The 24,487-nt window shown below is 35.6% G+C and overlaps 2 protein-coding genes across 3 annotated transcripts in view; one reads left to right on the top strand and one right to left on the bottom strand.

Annotated features, from left to right (window-relative positions):
- LOC142237265 (capon-like protein) overlaps nt 1–24,487 on the top strand; it is a 795,171-nt gene that overhangs the window by 381,176 nt on the left and 389,508 nt on the right. The gene's annotated exons all lie outside the window — the stretch shown is intronic.
- On the bottom strand, nt 14–18,426 carry LOC142233378 (uncharacterized). The gene is made up of 4 exons (XM_075304275.1): nt 18,214–18,426; nt 16,265–16,432; nt 9,296–9,415; nt 14–34 (listed from the first exon to the last, which is right to left on the bottom strand). Exons 1-4 carry the CDS (start codon nt 18,424–18,426, stop codon nt 14–16), a joined length of 522 nt encoding a protein of 173 aa, XP_075160390.1.

The following is a 24,487-nucleotide window of genomic DNA, read 5'->3' as shown; positions in this document are numbered from 1 at the left end:
ATTTTTGTTGAATCTATTGACCTCCTAATTTATCCTAAATGTGATAACATACAAATACATATGGTAAAATGGATTGAATCTCAAATACAAGGGATACAGAATCAAGGAAAATCGTGTACTATTGGTCTCCAGTACACGGCCAAAAAAAAAGTGTGATTTTCATATGGTTCGGTGTAAACATACATATGTGGGAGCTATATCTAAATCTGAACCGATTTCAACCAAATTTGGCACGCATAGCAACAAAGCTAATTCTACTCCCTATGCAAAATTTCAACTAAATCAATGTGTAAATCAAGCGAAAGCTATATATGAGAGCTATATCTAAATCTGACCCGATTTCAACCAAACCAAATTTGGTACGGATAGCCAGAATGTTAATTCTACTTCCTGTGCAAAATTTCAACTAAATCGGAGCTAAAAATTGGCCTCTGTGGTCAAATGAGTGTAAATCGGGCGAAAGCTATATATGGGAGATATATCTAAATCTGAACCGATTTCAACCAAATTTGGCACACTTGATTATATTAGTACCAATTGCACTCCTTATGCAAAATTTCAAGCAAATCAGGATAAAAATCTGACTTCTGGGCATATATAAGCCCATATCGGGCGAAAGATGTATATGAGAGCTATATCTAAATCTGAACCGATTTCTATAAAATTTCACACACTAGACTATAGTACTAATTATTCTTCTTGTACAAAATTTCTAGCAAATTAGGGTAAAACTCTGACTTCTGGGCATATATAAGCCCATATCGGGCGAAAGATATATATGAGAGCTATATCTTAATCTGAACCGATTTCTATCAAATTTGACACACCTGCGACCTAGACCTTGATCACAAAAATGTGTTCGCAGAGAGACGGACATGGCATATCGACTCAGGACCCCCCCCCCCCCCCCGAGCATTTTTGTCAAATACCCCATATATCTATCTCGTTTCCTTCTGGGCAATGCAAACATATGCACTAACTTATAATACCCTGTTCCACAGTTTGGCGCATTGTATAAGAATCTTTTCTTGCTAACAGTCAAACAATTATATTTATATAGCATAGTTTTCGGCGCCCACGAGCCGATTAACTCTTTGGGCCACAGTTTTATAATTTTTAGAACTGCTTTTTTGGTTTAATATAGGTTTATTTATTATAAAATAAAAGAAAAAAAAAACCAAGTATATACGGCCGTAAGTTCGGCCAGGCCGAATCTTATGTACCCTCCACCATGGATTTCGTACACCCTCAAAAAAAATCGCTTCTTTAATATATGTTCCAAACATATTTTGCAGGAAGCACATATATTATTGGATACTGCCGAAATATTAATATGTTTGTTTTATGTGAACATATTATATGTTTGGAAGCATTTTGAGCCCAAAAATATTATATGCTTGGAAGAATTTTCCCCAAAGAAGATTGTGATCATTCCCTCACATAATTTTCACTTCCACGAAATTTTTAGTTCTTGGCACCTTTTTCTGTAATACAAATAATATTGAAGAAATTATTCAATTTTATAATTTTTTTTTTAAATTTTACCTTTCGCCTGGGCGGAGAATCGAACCGAGGCCCATACAGTTTGTAAGCCAACACACTATCCACTGGGCTACGTAGTAGTTATAGTCACCATCTTATGGTGGAGGGTATAATAAAGTTTTGCTTCAGGATTTTGGAATATAGGGTGGTTAGTTAACTAACCACCGTAGTGGTTGCAACAAAATAAAATCAAATAAAACAAAAATTATTTTCGATTTTTTATATATATATGTTATCACAAAACAAAAAAAAACAAGTAAAAACAAGTATATACAGCAGTAAGTTCGGCCGGGCCGAATCTTAAATACCCACCACCATGAACCAAATATTAGGGTTTCCTTTGAAATTTCAGGAGGGCTTAAGGACACTTCCCGAAGATAAATTTCACCTATGAGGACTATATCAGATTCTGGATTTATAAGAACCATTTTTGTTTGAGTTTTAGAGGAATCATTAACATCTGTTGTAAGTGTGCAAGAAAATTATAAAATAACGTCTTGATTTGAAATCTTAAATCTGTAGATTTTCACCCGAGAAGTAAAATCTGGATATTCTACATTGAGTTTCAAGAAATTTTCATGATCAGTGCGCCTTCTATACCCTCAAGAAGTGAAGTCGGTCTAAATGGAGGCATTACGAATGGACCGATAAAAACTTAATCCGAGTTAAATCGGGAGATCGTTCTTATGGGGGCTATACTAAAATATTGACCTATATTCACCGTTTTCGGCACACCTCTTTATGGCCCGAAAATACCTCTACATTTCCAATTTCAGGCAAATTGGATAAAAACTCCGGATTCTAGAAGCCCAAGAAGTAAAATCGGGATATCGGTCTATATGGGGGCTATATCAAAACATGGACCGATACTCACCATTTGTGGCAAACCTCTTTATGGTCCTAAAATACCTATAAATTTCCAATTTCAGGCAAATTGTATATAAACTACGGATTCTATAAACCCAAGATGTAAAATCGGGAGATCGGTCTATATGGGGGCTATACCAAAACATGGAACGATAGAGACCATTTTCGGCACACCTTTTGATGGTCCTCAAGTACCTCTAGATTTTCAATTTCAGGCAAATTGGATAAAAACTACGGTTTCTATAAGCCCAAGACCCCAAATCGGGATGTCGGTTTATATGGGGACCATACCAAAACATGGACCGATGCTCACCATTTTGGGCACACCTCTTTACGGTTCTAAAGTACCTCTCGATATCCAATTCCAGGTAAATTGGATAAAAACTGCGGTTTCTATAAGCCCAAGAAGTAAAATCGGGAGATCAGTCTATATGGGGGCTATACCAAAATATGGACCGATAATCACAATTTTTGGCACACGTATTTGTAGTCCTACAATACCTCTAGATTTCCAATTTCAGGCAAATTGGATAAAAACTACGATTTCTATAAGCCCAAGACCCCAAGTCGGGAGGTCGGCTTATATGGGGACTATATCAAAACCTGGACCGATATAGCCCATTTTCGAACTTGACCTGCCTGCAGACAAAAGACGAGTTTGTGCAAAATTTCAGCACGATTGCTTCATTATTGAAGACTGTAGCGTGATTACAACAGACAGACAGACAGACGGACAGACGGACATCGTTATATCGTCTTAGAATTTCTCCCTGATCAAGAATATATATACTTTATATAGTCGGAAATCGATATTTCGATGTGTTACAAACGGAATGACAAACTTATTATACCCCCGTCACCATTCTATGGTGTTGGGTATAAAAATAAATGAACACAACTGATCTCGTTGATTTATAAACACTTGATGCTGCTTTATTTCAATCACAACTGACAGGTTAAAAATCAAGGGATTTCCCCAAGTTTAAGTAAAGATAAAAACATAACCGGTGCACTCTAGCGACAAAGTCTCGCAACAAATGATTAACAGTGGCTTTACAAATGTAAGAATTTAAAAAAATTTGACTTGAGACGGCACACAATCAGTTTTATACAAGCAAAAGCAGGTGGTTAGTTAACTAACCACCAAACCTGAAAGAGTTAAAAAAACTTTATTTTGCTTTGACACTTCTTGCTTTGACACTTCTTGTGTCTTATTACAGACTTAAAGTCAAAAAAGAACAGTGCTTGATATAAACGAAATGAATTGTGTTTTTGGATTAAATTTTGTTATTGCAAGAATTAAAAAAAACGCTAGGAAACGAAAAACGTGTTCGGTTCACGTTTTCCAAAGGTTTTTTCTTTGCACATATCAGGATAAACAAATTCTGATTTATTTTTCGATATTTGATCAGGTAAGGGGACTTCCATTTTTTAGCACATTGCAGCACAAACTAAACTTCTTCGATTTACTTGAAATTTAAAAGGAACGTAGGACTGATATGGACCACTTTTGGCATGGTTGTTAAATATCATATACCAACACCACGTACCAAATTTCAACCAGATGGGATGAATTTTGCTTCTCCAAGAGGCTCCAAAACCAAATCTCGGGATGGGTTTATATGGGGCTATATATAATTATGGACTGATAGAACCCAATTCCTGCATGATTGTTGGATACCATATACTAACATCACGTACCAAATTTCAACTGAATCAGATGAATTTTTGTCTTCCAAGAGGCTCCGGAGGTCAAATCTGGGAATCGGATTATATGGGGGGACCGATTTCGACCAAGTTTTGCATGGGCGTTTGAGGCCATATATTAACACCACGTACCAAATTTCAACTGAAGCAGATGAATTTTGCTCTTCCAAGAGGCTCCGGAGGTCAAATTTGGAGATCGGTTTATATGGGGCCTATATATAATTATGGACCGATCTGGACCAATTTTTGCATGGTTATTAGAGACCATATACTAACACCATGTACCAAGTTTCAGCCGGATCGGATGAAATTTGCTTCTCTTAGAGGCTCCGCAAGCCTAATCTGGGGATCGGTTTATATGGGGGCTATACATAATTATGGACCGATGTGGACCAATTTTTGCACGGTTGTTAGAGACCATATACTAACACCATGTACCAAATTTCAGCTGGATCAGATGAAATTTGCTTCTCTTAGAGGATTCGCAAGCCAAATCTGGGGGTCCGTTTATATGGGGGCTATACGTAAAATTGGACCGATATGGCCCATTTGCAATACCATCCGACCTACTTGTGCCAAGTTTCAAGGCGATAGCTTGTTTCGTTCGGAAGATAGCGTGATTTCAACAGACGGACGGACGGACATGCTTAGATCGACTCAGAATTTCACCACGACCCAGAATATATATATTTTATGCGGTCTTAGAGCAATATTTCGATGTATTACAAACGGAATGACAAAGTTAATATACCCCCATCCTATGGTGGAGGGTATACAAATTATGTTTGCAACCACATATTATTTTCGTTGGTAACTTCAGGTCTTTACGAGCCTATAAAATATTGTGTGGCAAAAAGTATCTACTATTTTGAAGACCCTTTCCAAGCCAAAGAAAACTACCTGTTTATGGGTCTCAACCAGAGATGGTCTGTATCAAACTTTTTTAGGTTTGCGACTGTCGCAAAGTTGTAAACGTCGTAAACGTCACATACGCGTCGTAAATGTAGAAAAAGTAACAAAAGTCGCAAACTGAAAATACTTTAGTCGCGTCGGCTAGGCAGCGAATTCGATGATATCCAAGACGATGGTAGGTGCGAAGAAGTTTCAATTCTTAGGAATGTTCACAATTTTCGGTTTTAGTCCCCACATTTTCCCTATTGCCTTTTGCACGAGTACAGGGTAACCGTGGATTTTCTCGTCCTTTCTTAGCTTTAAGTTCAGTCTCCTGTCCAATATAACTCCAAGGTATTTTACACACTCACTAACGGGAATTTCGATACCACCTAAGAAAATAGGCTTGACCATGGGAAAACTTTCACAAATTTCTGCAGAAACTCACAGCAAATGCTGTCAAACTAAATTAAAAAATGTTCAGGATTTCTTCTATTCAAAATTTGGTTTTCTACAGTAGGTTTACGACTTTTGCGACATACGTATTATACCGTCGCAAACGTATGTCGCAAAAGTCACAGTTTGTGACAGGCCAACCCTGGTCTCAACATCAAATACCGCACAGAATGTAATATGGTTTGGAATTTTAAACAAAAGTAACCAAATATGATTCAAAAAGTATAAGTATAAAATCGGTGTTTTACACCGTGAATGACTCTATGTAATCTAAAATCTTAAAATTTTCTATTTTATTATACCCTGCGCGCGCCACACTGTGGAACAGGGTATTATAAGTTAGTGCATATGTTTGTAACACCCAGAAGGAGACGAGATAGACACATGGTGTCTTTGGCAATAATGCCCGGGTTGGTTCCCTGAGTCGATATAACCATGTCCGTCTGTCCGTCCGTCCGTCCGTCTGTCTGTGAACACATTTTTGTGATCAAAGTCTAGGTCGCAGTTTAAGTCCAATCGACTTCAAATTTGGCACATGTTCCTGTTTTAGGTCAGAATAGAACCCTATTGATTTTGGAAGAAATCGGTTCAGATTTAGATATAGCTCCCATATATATCTTTCGCCCGATATTCACTTATATAAATCCAGAAGCCAGAGTTTTATCCCGATTTGCGTGAAATTTTGCACGAGGAGTACAATTAGTTGTGTAGTCAAGTGTGCTAAATTTTATTGAAATCGGTTCAGATTTAAATATAGCTCCCATATATATCTTTCGCCCGATATTGACTAATATGGTCCTAGAAGCCAGAGTTTTGGCCCAATTTGGTTGAAATTTTGCACTAGAAGTACAATTAGTAGTGTAGTCATGTGTGCCAAATTTGGTTGAAATCGGTTCAGATTTAGATATAGCTCCCATATATAGCTTTCGCCCGATTTACACTCATATGACCACAGAGGCCAATTTTTTACTGCGATTTAGTTGAAATTTTGCACAGGGAGTATAATAAGCATTGTTGCTATGCGTGCCAAATTTGGTTGAAATCGGTTCAGATTTAGTTATACCTCCCATATATAGCTTTCGCCCGATTTACACTCATATGACCACAGAGGCCAATTTTTTACTGCGATTTAGTTTAAATTTTGCACAGGGAGTATAATAAGCATTGTTGCTATGCGTGCCAAATTTGGTTTGGTTGAAATCGTTTCAGATTTAGATATAGCTCCCATATATATGTTTTTCTGATTTCGACAAAAATGGTCAAAATACCAACATTTTCCTTGTAAAATCGCCACTGCTGAGTCGAAAAGTTGTAAACATGACTCTAATTTTCCTAAACTTCTAATACATATATATCGAGCGATAAATCATGAATAAACTTTGTCGAAGTTTCCTTAAAATTGCTTCAGATTTAAATGTTTCCCATATTTTTTTTACTAACATTGTGCTCCACCCTAGTTCATTAGCCGACTCAAATTTTGAGTCTATAGATTTTGTAGAAGTCCTGTCCAGATCGAGTGATATTTAAATGTATGTATTTGGGACAAACCTTTATATATAACCCCCAACACATTTGACGGATGTGATACGGTATCGAAAATTTAGATCTACAAAGTGGTGCATTGTATAATATAGTCGGCCCCGCCCGACTTTAGACTTTCCTTACTTGTTATACCCACCACCATAGGATGGGGGGTATATTAACTTTGTCATTCCGTTTGTAACACATCGAAATATTGCTCTAAGACCCCATAAAGTATATATATTCCGGGTCGTGGTGAAATTCTGAGTCGATCTGAGCATGTCCGTCCGTTCGTCCGTCCGTCCGTCCGTCCGTCTGTTGAAATCACGCTAACTTCCGAACGAAACAAGCTATCGACTTGAAACTTGGCACAAGTAGTTGTTATTGATGTAGGTCGGATGGTATTGCAAATGGGCCATATCGGTCCACTTTTACGTATAGCCCCCATATAAACGGACCCCAAAATTTGGCTTGCGAGGCCTCTAAGAGAAGCAAATTTCATCCGATCCGGCTGAAATTTGGTACATGGTGTTAGTATATGGTCTCCAACAACCATGCAAAAATTGGTCCACATCGGTCCATAATTATATATAGCCCCCATATAAACCGATCCCCCGATTTGGCTTGCGAGGCCCCTAAGAGAAGCAAATTTCATCCGATCCGGCTGAAATTTGGTACATGGTGTTAGCATATGGTCTCTAACAACCATGCAAAAATTGGTCCACATCGGTTCATAATTATATATAGCCCCCATATAAACCGATCCCCCGATTTTGCTTGCGAGGCCCCTAAGAGAAGCAACTTTCATCCGATCCGGCTGAAATTTGGTACATGGTGTTGGTATATGGTCTCGAACAACCATGCAAAAATTGGTCCACATCGGTCCATAATTATATATAGCCCCCATATAAACCGATCCCCCGATTTGGCTTGCGAGGCCTCTAAGAGAAGCAAATTTCATCCGATCCGGCTGAAATTTGGTACATGGTGTTGGTATATGGTCTCTAACAACCATGCAAAAATTGGTCCACATCGGTTCATAATTATATATAGCCCCCATATAAACCGATCACCAGATTTGACCTCCGGAACCTCTTGGAAGACCAAAATTCATCTGATTCAGTTGAAATTTGGTACGTGGTGTTAATATATGGCCTCAAACTCCCATGCAAAAATTGGTCGATATGGGTCCATAATTATATATAGGCCCCATATAAACCGATCCCCAGATTTGACCTCCAGAGCCCATTGGAAGGGCAAAATTCTTCCCATTCGGTTGAAATTTGGTACGTGATGTTAATATATGGTATCCAACAACCATGCAGGAATAAGAAGTTTTAAGATACCACAACCCAAGTAATTCGATTGTGGATGACAGTCTTTCGTAGAAGTTTCTACGCAATCCATGGTGGTGGGTACATAAGATTCGGCCTGGCCGAACTTGCGGCCGTATACACTTGTTTTGTACTAACATTGTATTCCACCCTAGTTCATTAGCCGACTCAAATTTTGAGTCTATAGATGTTGTAGAAGTCTATCAAGTTCTGTGCAGATCGAGTGATATTTAAATGTATGTATTTGGGACAAATCTTTATATATAGCCCCCAACACATTTGACGGATGTGATATGGTATCGAAAATTTAGATCTACAAAGTGATGCAGGGTATAATATAGTCGGCCCCGCCCGACTTTAGACTTTCCTTACTTGTTTTAATTCTTCATTTATTCAAAAGTTTGCATACTGGTGACTGTACAAATTATTGACTTACAAAAATTAATGTAAATTGTCATATGTATCTATACCCGCTACTGGCGAAGAAATAATTGTTGGGGATTACTAGATATTTAATGTTTTTATGCTTCTATTTACGTTTTTATGAATACACAATAAATTAGTATAACAATTAAAATAGTATCAATGAGTTTTCTTTATATTTTTACACGGTTTTCGATTATTATTAATAGCAAAATATTGGTTGTCTCGATAATTCAACATATTATCATCATATCATTGGTTGTCCTACTCACATAATAAATCGAATTGGTTATGGTTGCCAATATACGGTTCGTCTTCTCATATATTAGTTATCCAAACAAATGTGTTTACAACTATGTCAGACAACAGTTGGTTGTAGTAACACATTTTGTAAGTTATTTCCTGATAGTACCTGGGACCAAATATATCGGTTGGCAAAAGAATTAGTTGTCCCAACAAATTTGTTTTGTGTGTGTGTATTATATCTTCAATTTACGATAATTACTCTAGAATTTTCTTGGAACGAGATCGGTGGTTGTGAGTGATGTTTGTACCTCTGCTACCCAATAATTGTAAATGGCCACTCGCAGCTTGAACAAATAATCTCCAGATGGCAAAGGCATATATTTGAACATATCCTCATTGAGTGTGGTATTTCTTACAATAATATCATGCTAAATAGATGGTAGAATGGTAGGAGTACAAAAGAAATATAATATACAAAGGTGTTAGAATAATAATGGCCGGGAGCAAGTTCATATATACACCATCAGTAGGAAATGAGAGTTCAATAAAATAGATTCGTTGTACACGCAGAGAAGAAACATGATTGTCACAAGCATATTCGAAGAGCAAAATAATATGATAGGAGCTATTTTTGCGGCGACCATGTAACATATTTGCTCAGTGAACATGGTTCTAAGAAAAATAAACTTGTAATCATCTAAAATGTTATTATATTGATAAAAAGAATTTTGTTTCCATTAAAAGACAATGGTCACGATCTACAATGTTATGGTATTCCTCAAAAATGTTTTTCTTCCTGTTAAAAAAAAAACATGTCACAACCTAAAATGTTTTGATCTTTATGAAAAGACTTTTTCGTTGTCGAAAAAAGGACGCCACAATATTTATTTGTTTTTATTTATTTATAAACTAATTAATTGTTTATTTGTATTTATAAAGTCATCACATATTTTTACACTCTCTAACAGGTTGGTTGATAAGTCCCCGGTCTAACAAAGAAAAACACATTTTTTTTTGTCAAAATTCGTGTTTATTATGTTTATTATAGTTCCCTTCAAGAGCGATACAACGATTATAACGACCTTCCAATTTTTTGATACCATTTTGGTAGTACTCCTTCGGTTTTGCCTCAAAATAGGCCTCAGTTTCGGCGATCACCTCTTCCTTGTAGCCAATTTTTTTCCCTGCGAGCATCCTTTTGTGGTCTGAGAACAAGAAAAATTCGCTAGGGCCAGATCTGGAGAATACGGTGGGTGGGGAAACAATGTGAAGCCCAATTCATGAATTTTTGCCATCGTTCTCAATGACTTGTGGCACGGTGCGTTGTCTTGGTGGAACAACACTTTTTTCTTCTTCATATGGGCCCTTTTTGACGCGATTTCGACCTTCAAACGCTCCAATAACGCCATATAATAGTCACTTTTGATGGTTTTTCCCTTCTCAAGATAATCGATAAAAATTATTCCATGCCAAAAAACAAAGGCCATTACTTTGCCAGCGGACTTTTGAAAGTTTTCTTTTCTGAGGAACGAAATTTTGGACAACCAAAGTTTTCTTTTGCAACTAGCAAATTTTCTTTATAAGCAAATTAAAAAGATTATTTAAAATCAATCAAAAAGGCACTCGTTGCATAGTTTGTCATAGATTCGCGTTTAAGTTGCTCTTACAGAAATTAATTAACATTAAAAGCGAATTTCGTTCCGGAGGGTGTATTAGAAATAATGAATACACACAAAAAAAAATTTACGAAAAATTTTCCAATTAAAATTTTAATTGAGTTTTAAATTAAATATTTAATTGATTTAACAAATTTTTTAGTTGAAACAAAAATCAATCACAAAAATAATAGTATCAATTAATTTTTTAATTGGATCAATTAACTTTTTAATTGACCTTCAATTAATTTTTTAATTGATACTACATTTCTGTGATTGAAGACCTTTCAATTAAAAATTAATTGGATCAATTAATTTCGTGATTGAATCAGGAAATTTTTTTTTGTGTGTATGGAGTGAAAACAAGCTGTAATAACCAAATATAATCAAACCGATTTTCAAAAAAGGACACAATCAATTGTTTGAAAACCATCGAAGAATATCTTTATTATCAGTAGCCGGCAAACTTTACTCCCGAATACCGTTGGAAATATAAAAATTTAAGGTTGAACAACAGATTAAAAACCAATAATGAGGATTCAGATCTAATCGAGGAACTCCAGACCAAATAAGCGAGAAAACTATGGATTTGGATAAACAAAAACCAAAAAAGTAGTGAAAATGTTCTTTTTGGCCCCGGAAGTGGTGCAAAATTGGCCTAGAAGCGATTATTTTAACATGGGCTTGTCATAGGACGGATGTCCACCATTTCAACAGCCGTTGCACTGAATTTGCATCACTTCTTTAGGTGTGATCTCAATTCAATGTTTTGGATGTAAATTTAAAATACGTGAATAGCTTTATTAATATGTCGGAAAAATTGAATGAAAATTCGATCCTAGATCCTAGATTTAAAGCTAGATAGGTCGCAAAAAAAATTCCTTATTTTAAAGAACCCACATCTTTGGCTCGGAATCAATACCAAAATCCTTAAAGAAAGGTCAAAATCTTTGGATCCAATATATATTTGGTTGAAATTTGGTACATTGCGCTAGTAACAACCATGCACAAATTCGTCCATATCGGTTCATAATCATGGTTGCCACTCGAACCAAAAAAATCGACCAACATTTTATTTCTATAGAAAATTTTGTCAACATTTTATTTTATTATAAAAAATGTTGTCAAAATTTTATTTCTAGAGAAAATTTTATTAAAATTTTATTTTTATAGAAAATTTTGTCAAAATTTTGTTTGTCAAATTTATTTGGGCAAAGCCCTATAGACTGCAAGATGGTTGGATGAACGCACGTTTCGGTATTACCACATTCCTCATCAGCATCATCTATTTGCAGCGAAACTATCAACCAATTATCAGAATAAATTCAGGCAGTTCACTAAACCCAAGGTGAACCACACTGGAACCTTCCGAAAAAAGGTTTGATAGTCGCCTACTGCCTAAACAAATTTACAAGTAAATCAACAGAAGCATTATTCCCAAAGCAGACAGTGTCAAATATTTGGGCCTTCACTTTGATAAAAAACTTAACTGGAAAGATCATGTCGTTGCCAAAAGGAAGCAGTTGGATTATAAGCGAAAGAAAATGTATTGGCTATTGGGAAAACGTTCAAAATTATCAACTGAAAACAAAATAATGCTGTATAAAGCAATTCTGAAACCGATATGGACTTATGGCATCCAAATATGGGGGACAACCAGTAAATCAAATATCAGCATTCTGCAGCGATTTCAATCAAAAACTTTAATGTTAATGACCGATGCACCCTGGTTTGTGAACAACAATACTCTACACAGAGATCTTGGAATTCCATTATAGGACGATGAAGTAAAACGTTACAGTTCGCGATACTTAGCTAGTCTAAATAATCATTCCAACATACTTGCTATAACTCCACTTGATGACACTGACGAGGTGAAGAGGCTGAAGAGACATCATATTCTAAATCAAGAATATGACAAAATAATTAGTTAAGATATATGGAGTACTTTGTCTAGTTTGCTGGAACTCGATGCACAGTCAATGTGAATAGTTATAACATTTGCTTATTGTTTGCTTATGAAAAAAAAGGAATAAAATTTTGACAAAATTTTCTATAAAAATAAAATTTTGACAAAATTTTCAATATAATTAAAATTTTGACTAAATTTTCTATAGAAAATAAATTTTGACAAAATTGTCTATCGCAATAAAATTTTGACAAACTTTTCTATAGAAATTAAATTTTGACAAAATTTTCTATAGAAATAAAATTTTGACTAAATTTTCTATAGAAATAAAATTTTGACTAAATTTTCTATAGAAATAAAATTTTGACTAAATTTTCTATAGAAATAAAACTTTGACAAACTTTTCTATCGACATAAAATGTTGACAAAATTTTCTATAGAAAAAAAAAAATGTTGACTAAATTTTTTATAGATATAAAATTTTGAAAATTTTTTCTGAAGAAATAAAATTTTGATAAAATTTTCTATAGAGTTAAAATTTCAAAAAAAAAAAAAAATCCTATGGAACTGAAAATTTTACAAAATTTCCTATAAAAATAAAATTTTGACAAAATTTGGCATATATAAAAATTTTCTATAAATTTGAAATTATTCATGCTTCGAGTTTTCCTTGTTCTCGAGAAGTTAAATAGGGAAAATCGGTTTATATGAAGACTACAGCTTTTATGGACCCAAAATACATCTGGATTTCAAATTTCAAGTTAATCAGATGAAAATTGCGGTTTTCATGCTTTCCAGAAATCAAATCGGAAGATCGGTTTTTATGGAGAACTGCCTGCCGACTTCAGCACCATGACTTCATCATTGAAAAAACCCAAAAAAAAAAAAATAAATAATTACATTATATTTGCCTCTCTACTAAGACAAAATTAAACCAATGGTACTATAAATCATTTTTGTATTTTTTATATAAAATACACTCAAAAAAAGTGAACCCTCTATTTCACTAGAGCGAATTAATTTTATTTTTGTTCATGGAATTATTATGTTTCGAGAAAGTTTATTTTACTCTAAAAATTGTTAGTTAAATGAACTGAAAAGAAAACGGCAAGAAATTATACATAAATGAATCACAAAAAAATTCATTATTTCTTTAAAATTGCAAATTCTACTACAAATGCGCCCATGTTGAACTAAAAACATTCTTGCAATTTTGAACTCGAAAGTTTTCCTTCAAACTACAAAATTTTCTTTAACAAGTTAAAAAAAAATATTCATGTCTAATAAATTTTCTTGAATTATCTTTTTTATTTATATTTGTGGTATAGGCGTGATGGTCAGCCTTTGTGTAAAATTAACAAAATTTGTCTTCAAAATTCGAAATTCCCGCACTTAATTAGCGATAAAGCGGTAGCGAAACTATCGCAAAATTCCGGGATCTAGTTCCCGAAAATAATCCTATTATTATAACCTGCGCCACACTGTGGAACAGGGTATTATAAGTTAGTGCATATGTTTGCAACACGCAGAAGGAGACGAAATAGACACATGGTGTCTTTGGCAAAAATGCTCAGGGTGGGCTCCTGAGTCGATATAGCCATGTCCGTCTGTCCGTCTGTCCGTGAACACATTTTTGTAATCAAAGTCTAGGTCCAGTTTTAGTCCAATCGACTTCAAATTTGGCACAAGTATGTGTTTTGGCTCAAAATAGAACCCTATTGATTTTGGAAGAAATCGCTTCAGATTTAGATATAGCTCCCATATACAGTTGTGCTCAAAATAATAGTAGTGCTGTGCTGAATTTTTTTTTCTGCTTCTTCTATTCCTTCCACTAAAGGTTTATTTTATCTTTGTTTTTTACTATATCATTGTTTGGAGTGTGCATAATAAAAAAATACCGTTGGTTTAACTTCTGATGCTATTGTTGTTGTAAAAAAATCGACATAAGAAGCTCCAAAACAAATAAAAGGGTTATAAGCTAGCTTACAAACAATTAAAAGACGAAAATAATTTAGCTGTCCATAGTCCAAGAAAAGTCACTCTCCTTTCAAAAAAAAAAAAACATGTATCGAAAAGAATAAAGTATGCCCAAGAGGATTTCCATTGGTCAGTACAGAAATGGAGGAACATTCCCCAGTACAGAAATGGAGGAACATTGGATGGATGAGTCGAAAATGGTGCTTTATGATTGAAGAGGATCCCGTCTATATGTTCGCAACCTAAAAACACTGAGTACAGTACCAATTTTACGACAAAAACTGTAAATCACGATGGTGTTTTAATTTATTTGCTACTACTATTATTTTGAGCTCAGCTGTATATATTTCGGCCGATATGGACTTATCTGGCCCCAGAAGCCTGAGTTTTACCCTAATTTGCTTAAAATTTTGCACAAGAAGAACAATTAGTACTATAGTCAAATGTGTCAAATTTTATTGAAATCGGTTCAGATTTAGATATAGTTCCCATATATATCTTTCGCCCGATATGGACTTATATGGCCCCAGAAGTCAGATTTTTGGCCCAATTTGGTTGAAATTTTGCACTAGGAGTACAATTAGTAGTATAGTCAAGTGTGCAAAATTTGATTGAAATCGGTTCAGATTTAGATATAGCTCCCTTATATATCTTTCGCCCGGTATGGACTAATATGGTCCTAAAAGCCAGAGTTTTGACCCAATTTGGTTGAAATTTTGCACAGGGAGTAGATTTAGCATTGTAGCTATGTGTGCCAAGTTTGATTGAAATCGGTGCAGATTTATATATAGCTCCCATATATAGCTTTCGCCCGATTTACACTCATATGACCACAGAGGCCAATTTTTTACTCCGATTTAGTTGCAATTTTGCACAGGGAGTAGAATTAGCATTGTAGCTATGCGTGCAAAATTTGGTTGAAATCGGTTCAGTATAGCTCCCATATATATGTTTTCTGATTTCGACAAAAAAGGTCAAAATACCAACATTTTCCTTGTAAAATCGCCACTGCTTAGTTGAAAAGTTGTAAAAATGACTCTAATTTTCCTAAACTTCTAATACATATATATCGAGCGATAAATCATAAATAAACTTTTGCGAAGTTTCCTTAAAATTGCTTCAGATTTAAATGTTTCCTATATTTTTTTACGAACATTGTGTTCCACCCTAGTGCATTAGCCGACTTAAATTTTGAGTCTATAGATTTTGTAGAAGTCTATCAAATTCTGTCCAGATCGAGTGAGATTTAAATGTATGTATTTGGGACAAATCTATATATAAAGCCCCAAACACATTTGATGGATGTGATATGGTATCGAAAATTTAGATCAAAGTGGTGCAGGGTATAATATAGTCGGCCCCGCCCGACTTAAGACTTTCCTTACTTGTTTATTATTAACATTGTGTTCCACCCTAGTGCATTAGCCGACTTAAATTTTGAGTCTATAGATTTTGTAGAAATCTATCAAATTATTTCCAGATCGAGTGATATTTAAATGTATGTATATGGAACAAAACTTTGTATATAGCCCCCAACACATTTTTATTTCATATGACTTCATTCATTGAAGAATTTTTGTGAACCCTATTCATAAAATAAATGAATGATTCTTTAGATCAAAAAAAATTTGTTTTAGTCCAAAGTGTTCAATATCAGACCCTTTACAAATCACATGATGGTGGAAATAGAAGGTTTGCTCCTGGCGAATCTTATATTATAAATACAATATACTTACATTATAAGGACATGTATGATTTAAATTTGTATTTTGGAGAACTGTATCCCAATAGATTTTCACAAATGGATATCTTTTTCGGTTTTTTAAGAAATCACAAAAATCCATGGTACTGTTGTAAAGAAAAGGCCGATAACCATTGGCTTTCTTAAATAAACTTATATTCATCTGTAAAATAATAAAAACAAGTATATACAGCACTAAGTTCGGCCGGGCCGAATCTTAAATACCCACCACCATGAACCAAATATTAGGGTTTCTTTGAAATTTCAGGAGGGCTTGAGGACTTGAGGACACTTCCCGAAGATAAATTTAAAGATTTCACCTATGAGGACTATATCAGATTCTGGATTTATAAGAACCATTTTTGTTTGAGTTTTAGAGGAATCATTAACATATCTTGTAAGTGTGCAAGAAAATTATAAAATAACGTCTTGATTTGAAATCTTAAATCTGTAGAAGTAAAATCTGGAAATTTTACATTGAGTTTCAAGCAATTTTCATGATCAGTGCTCTTTCTACACCCTCAAGAAGTGAAGTCGGTCTATATGGAGACATTACCAATTGGACCGATAAAAACTTAATCCGATACACGTTTTTGTGATCCTAAAATACCAGAATATTTACAATTTCAGGCAAATCAGATAAAAACTACGGTTTCTAGAAATCGGGAGATCGTTCTTATGGGGCTATACTAAAATATGGACCGATACTCACCGTTTTCGGCACACCTCTTTATGACCCGAAAATACCACAAAATTTCCAATTTCAGGCAAATAGGATAAAAACTTCGGATTCTAGAAGCCCAAGAAGTAAAATTGGGAAATCGGTCTATATGGGGGCTATACCAAACCATGGACCGATACTCACAATTTTTGGTACACGTATTTGTGGTCCTACAATACCTCTAGATTTCCAATTTCAGGTAAATTGAATAAAAACTGAGGTTTCTATAAGCCCAAGAAGTAAAATCCGGAGATCGGTCTATATGGGGACTATACCAAAATATGGACCGATACTCACAATTTTTGGCACACGTATTTGTGGTCCTACAATACTTCTAGATTTCCAATTTCAGGCAACTAGGATAAAAACTTCGGATTCTAGAAGCCCAAGAAGTAAAATCGGGAAATCGGTCTATATGGGGGCTATACCAAAATATGGGCCGATACCCACCATTTTCGGCACACCTCTTTATGGTCCTAAAATACCTCTAGATTTCCAATTTTAGACAATTTGGATAAAAACTACGGTTTCTATAAGCCCAAGACCCCAAATCGGGAGGTCGTTTTATATGGGGACCATACCAAAACATGAATCGATACTCACAATTTTTGGCACACGTATTTGTGGTCCCACAATACCTCTAGATTTCCAATTTCAGGTAAATTAAAAAAAAAACTGCGGTTTCTATAAGCCCAAGAAGTAAAATCGGGAGATCGGTCTAAATGGGGGCTATACCAAAACATGGACCGATGCTCACCATTTTTGGCACACCTCTTTATGGTCATAAAATACCTCTAGATTTCAAATTTCAGGCAAATTGGATAAAAACTACGATTTCTATAAGCCCAAGACCCCAAATCGGGAGGTAGGTTTATATGGGGACTATATCAAAACCTGGACCGATATAGCCCATCTTCGAACTTGACCTGCCTGCAGACAAAAGACGGGTTTGTGCAAAATTTCAGCACGATTGCTTCATTATTGAAGACTGTAGCGTGATTACAACAGACAGACAGACAGACGAACAGACGGACATCGTTATATCGTCTTAGAATTTCTCCCTGATCAAGAATATATATACTTTATATAGTCGAAAATCGATATTTCGATGTGTTACAAACGGAATGACAAACTCATTATACCCCCGTCACCATTCTATGGTGGTGGGTATAAAAAAAACAACTGTCGAAGAAGTATTGTGATAGTTTATGCTTCAAGCTTACCGTAGCATTTGATATTGGTTGTGGATAGTTCACTTTTGCATGTACGTTAAGGGCGATCAAACCACGTCCTACCACCTTCAAATCACAGCGTACAAAAGCCACAAGTGTTTTATTAAAATCTAAACATCTTATATTTGTATAACGAATTCCACCATGCAATTCTTGAAAATTTCTAACCACCACTAATAAAACAATGAATTGTTGCAGTCGCATTTTGTTTGTTTTTGTCGGAAACTCTTTGTACGGCACTCAAAATTAATACTAAATTTATAATTCATAGATTCATTCGTTTATAACGTTGTGATAAATTGTTTTGTATAATTAAAAACGTTATGTACTGACATTTTGAAATTTGTTTTTTAAAGGGTCAATTAAAATTCTATTTGTTTTGGATATGTCGACCGCTACATTTAGCCCACATGTGTTTTTTCATTACCACACTCAAAAAAAAAAAAAAGAATATTTCTGCGGGGTTCACTGTTTTTATACCCTCCACCATAGGATGGGGGTATATTAACTTTATCATTCCGTTTGTAACACATCGAAATATTGCTCTAGGACCCCATGAAGTATATATATTCTGGGTCGTGGTGAACTTCTGAGTCGATCTAAGCATGTCCGTCCGTCCGTCTGTTGAAATCACGCTAACTTCCGAACGAAACAAGCTATCGCCTTGAAACTTGGCACAAGTAGTTGCTATTGATGTAGGTCGGATGGTATTGCAAATGGGCCATATCGTTCGACTTTTACGTATAGCCCCCATATAAACGGACCCCCAGATTTGACTTGCGAATCCTCTAAGAGAAGCAAATTTCATCCGATCCGGCTGAAATTTGGTACATGGTGTTGGTATATCGTCTCTAACAACCGTGCAAAAATTGGTCCACATCGGTCCATAATTATATATAGCCCCCATATAAACCAATCCCCAGATTTGGCTTGCGGAGCCTCAAAGAGAAGCAAATTTCATCCGATCTGGCTGAAATTTGGTACATGGTGTTAGTATTTGGTCTCTAACAACCACGCAAAAATTGGTTCACATCGGTCCATAATTATATATAGCCCCCATATAAACCGATCCCCAGATTTGGCTTGCGGAGCCTCAAAGAGAAGCAAATTTCATCCGATCTGGCAGAAATTTGGTACATGGTGTTAGTATTTGGTCTCTAACAACCATGCAAAAATTGGTTCACATCGGTCCATAATTATATATAGCCCCCATATTAACCGATCCCCCGATTTGGCTTGCGAGGCCTCTAAGAGAAGCAAATTTCATCCGATCTGGCTGAAATTTGGTACATGGTGTTGGTATATGATCTCTAATAAACATGCAAGAATTGGTCCACATCGGTCCATAATTATATATAGGCCCCATATAAACCGATCCCCAGATTTGACCTCCAGAGCCCCTTGGAAGAGCAAAATTATTCCCATTCGGTTGAAATTTGGTACGTGATGTTAGTATATGGTATCCAACAACCATGCAGGAATTGGTTCCTTTCAGTCCATAATTATATATAGCTCCCATATAAACCGATCCCCAGGTTTGACCTCCGATGCCTTTTGGAGAAGCAAAATTCATCCGATCTGCTTGAAATTTGGTACGTGGTTATAGTATATGATATATAACAACCATGCCAAAAGTGGTCCGTATCAGTCCATAATCATATATAGCCTCATATAAACCGATCCCGAGATTTGGTGTTGGAGCCTTTTGGAGGAGCAAATTTCATCCGAGTGAGTTGAAATTTGGTACATTGTGCTAGTATACGGTCGTTAACAACCATGCCTAACTAGGTCCATATCGGTCTATAGTTATATATATCCCTCAGATAAATCGATTTCCAATCACACAAAAATTGGTCCATATCAAGTTCTTATTGAATATAGCCCCTATATAAGCGACCCCCATATTTCAATTCTGGCTCTCTACGTACCGTGAAAAAAGTCCATATCGATTCGTAATGATTTGTAGACTTAACTATTCATAACTTTTTTGTCTAATATATACCACGTATGGACTAACTCAAAATTTAGAAAACGATGTTAAGAAGTTTTAAGATACCACAACCCAAGTAATTCGATTGTACATAACAGTCTTTCGTAGAAGTTTCTACGCCATCCATGGTGGAGGGTACATAAGATTCGGCCTGGCCGAACTTATGGCCTTATATACTTGTTTTTTTTGTTTTAATTTGCTAGAGTTTTTGTTAAATTTTCTTCAAATTGTGGTAGATAATTTGTGGCACAAGTGGCAATCGTGGTCGTGGGCAGTCATCTTACTATTTGTTTTACCTTAATCCTCTATGCAATCGGATATTTTTGATCCCTTTTATGGGAAGTAAAGGGTGATATGGTCAAAATTTGGTCAAGGGAAAACGCGTGTAAATTGGTGAAATCGTTTTTAGTTATATGGTTTGTGATTATGAGAAGTTGAACAATGTCCTAATAGATAAAATTCGGGATTTACAATACACAGGTGATCCTTCAATTGATACTTCTTGTTTAACAGCTTGTTTGGACGAAGCGATTAACATTTCAACTGTGAATAAAACGAAGATTTATGATTTGAGGAGCAGCATAGCTCCATGGGTCAATGGAAATCTTAAGAAACTTCTGGCGTACAAAGATCGTCTTTTGAAGCTTCGTAGGAAGAATCCGCATTCAAATATAAACTTATATTTGAAGAGCATCAGTAGAGTGATTAAAATTGCTTATAAAAATTCAATGAACAACTATTATGCTGATACTTTAACGAATTTGAGGAATGATCCTAAAAAGTCATGGGGCTTCTTGAACAGATCACTTGGAAGAGTTAAGGATAGAGAGATATGTATAAATGACAGGTATGGAAAAGTAGTTAAATGTGATAAACTTAAGAGTGAAACTTTGAATAATTATTTTGTGGATTCAATTCGGAGGGTGAAGTCAAGAATTGACGAGCACCCGAATGATGATATTAATGGCTTAGGAACATTGGGTACATATAACACACGTTTTCGTATTAGTTACACGTCTAATGAGGAAAGAGAGGACATTATTAGTAACTTATTACCTTCTAAGAGTTGTGGGCATGATGGGATATATCCGAAGACGCTGTTATCTTGTGCTACTATAATAACTCCATATTTAGTGAGGATTTTTAATGACATGGTGAGAACCTCAATATATCCACAAATCCTTAAAGTACGTAAAGTGGTACCAATACCTAAAAAAAGTGACGCTGCTGCGTTAGAAGATTTCCGACCCATTTCAATTCTGCCAGTTATTGACACTGTTTTCGAGCGTGTAATACATAGTCAACTGTATAGGTATTTTTTGGATAATCATTTATTGAATGATTTCCAATATGGCTTTCGGAAAGCATGTGGGACGGAGGAGGCTGTTATAAATGTGCATACCAGTATTTGCAAGGGATTAGATGAGGGTCATCGGGCCGTTATTGGGGTATTTTATGATTTATCGAAAGCCTTTGATCTTGTCGATCACAATATTTTGATAAGGAAACTCGAATCTTATGGAATTTGTGGTAATGGACTGATGCTATTGAAAAATTATTTAACTAACAGGAAACAGTTTGTACAGCTGAAAGGGCAGAAAAGTTCACTGAGAGATGTCAGGTATGGAGTACCTCAAGGTAGTGTTTTAGGGCCGCTACTGTTTTCTATTTATATAAACGATTTGAAGGATCTAACATTGGATGGGAGGATATTTATTTACGCGGATGACATTTGTCTTATTTATCCCTATAAAAATGAAACAGCGGTAAAGCTTCATATAGAAAGAGATGCGTCATTGATTTTAGAGTTTATTCGCCTTAATAAGCTCTATCTGAACTCCGACAAGACTCAACTTATCAGATTTAAACCTCGTTTTAAATTCAGCAATCGATTTAGTATTCATATTGATGGAAGTGAGATACAGGAAGTTCACACCGTACGATATTTAGGTTTACATTTACAAGGGAACCTTTCGTGGGATAGTCATATACATTACCTTAAATCTAAAATATCACCAGCACTTGGATTACTATACAAGTTTCAACACAGGTTCGATATGAAAACTAAACTCTTAATTTTTCAGGCCTTGATTCAAAGTCATTATAGTTACTTGCCTATAATTTATGGTTGGAAAAAATCAGCTGAGTTGAAATCTCTTCAGCGGCTTCAGAATAAAACTCTGAAAATCGTAGCAAATTTGAGAATTTCTCATTCCACTTTGGACTTATATCAGGAATTTTTCCCCACAATTTTGCCTATATATGGAATTCATAAACTTCAATCAATGATCTATATTTATAAAAGCTTACATAATATCGGACATCACACCATACACTTTGTGAGAAATCAGCTATCGGTAAATACCCGTAATAGAAATAATTTAAAAATAGCTTATTGTCAATCTGAAACCACAAAACAACGTATTGATCATGTAGGTACGCAGCAATATAATTTGCTGCCCCCATATATTAAAGAAATTGAACATCTATCTTTGTACAAAATTACTTTGAAGAAATATTTACTAGAACGAATTGAAGAGCTTCTGGTATAATGTAAATGGAGATAAAATATTATTAATTATTGTATTTATATAAAATGGAATTTAAATAATATTATGTATATCTTTATTAAATTGATAATATATACTTTATGAACAGTCTCTAAAATGCCTAATGACGCAGAGACGAAATGTATTAATGTTTTGTAATTTGCACAATAAAAAAAAAATCAAATTAAATTTCTTTTTTAAGTTCAATTAGTATAAAATTCAGGAAAAATATTCAGTTAGGCTTTCGCTTTTCCAAATCCGAATTGCCGGGCCTCACGCTTGATACCTGCCATCAGATTTTGTACAGCCACCTTGTCCACCTTCTTCGCCGCAGAAAGCCAGTTTGTCTTGAACAGCTGCTCGTCCTTAGCAGTTTTTTGGTCTTCTTTAAGTTCCCCTTGACAATAGCCCAGTATTTCCCAATTAGGCGGAGCTCTGGCGTGTTGGGAGGGTTCTTGTCCTTGGGAACCACCTGCACGTTGTTGGCGGCGTACCACTCCATGGCCTATTTACCGTAATGGAAAGATGCCAAATCCGGCCAAAACAGTACGGAACAACCGTGTTTCTTCAGGAAAAGCAGCAGACGTTTATTCAAACACTCTTTCACGTAAATTTCTTGGTTGACAGTCCCGGAAGCTATGAAAATGCTGCTTTTCAAGCCACAGGTACAGATGGCTTGCCAAACCAGATATTTCTTTGCGAACTTTGACAGTTTTATGTGCTTGAAAATATCTGCTACCTTTCCCCTTCCTTTTGCCATATAAAACTCCTGTCCCGGAAGCTGCTTGTAGTCGGCTTTGACGTAGGTTTCGTCGTCCATTACCACGCAGTCAAACTTCGTCAGCATCGTCGTGTACAGCCTCCGGGATCGCGCTTTGGCCGTCGTATTTTGTTTATCATCGCGATTTGGAGTCACTAGCTTCTTGTAAGTCGATAGTCTGGCTCGTTTTTTGGCTCGATGCACGGTTGTAGACGATACACCCAGCTTATTTGCGGCATCTCGGAGAGAGAGGTTAGGGTTTCGCTTGAAACTACCGGCAACTCTCTTTGTCGTCTCAGCGGCTTCCGGTTTTCGATTTCCCCCCGATCCAGACTTCCTGGCTGTCGACAAACGTTCCCCAAACACTTTAATTACATTTGTAACGGTTGATTTGGCAACTTTTAGCGATTTTGCCAGCTTTGCGTGCGAGTAGCTCGGATTTTCGCGATGCGCGAGCAAAATTTTGATACGCTGCTCTTCTTGCTTGGACAGCATTTTGACAACTGAAGAGTGAATTCCAAAATCAAAATAGGAGCAACATTCTACACACACACACAGGTTCAGGGTGTTCAGGTTTTTTAAATGCAAAATTGAAAGAAATACGTCAAGTTTATATTGACCAAATTTTGACCGTATCACCCTTTACGTGAAGCAGTGATCTGAATGATGAAGGATAATTTTTGTCCTGCATGTAGGGAAGGAATGTGATAACCGCAAACATGATTCAAGAGCAAAATGTTATTTTTGAACGATGAACATGGAACATTTTTGTCGCAAAAATGTTCTTTACTCAGCAAACATATACATAGTTGCCGAAATCAGATACATATGACATTTTGCTCTTGAAACATATTTGAGGTGATCATACATACAAGGTGTTTTTACATAAAGAAATAATTGGGATATAAACATTATTTTGATGCGAAACTATCTTAACGAAAATAAAAACATGAAATAAATTTTGTT

Source organism: Haematobia irritans, chromosome 4, assembly GCF_050003625.1.
Source record: "Haematobia irritans isolate KBUSLIRL chromosome 4, ASM5000362v1, whole genome shotgun sequence".
NCBI classification, from domain to species: Eukaryota; Metazoa; Arthropoda; class Insecta; order Diptera; family Muscidae; genus Haematobia; species Haematobia irritans.
Note: the sequence above shows the minus strand (reverse complement) of the source record. Positions and strands in the feature narration are given on the sequence as shown.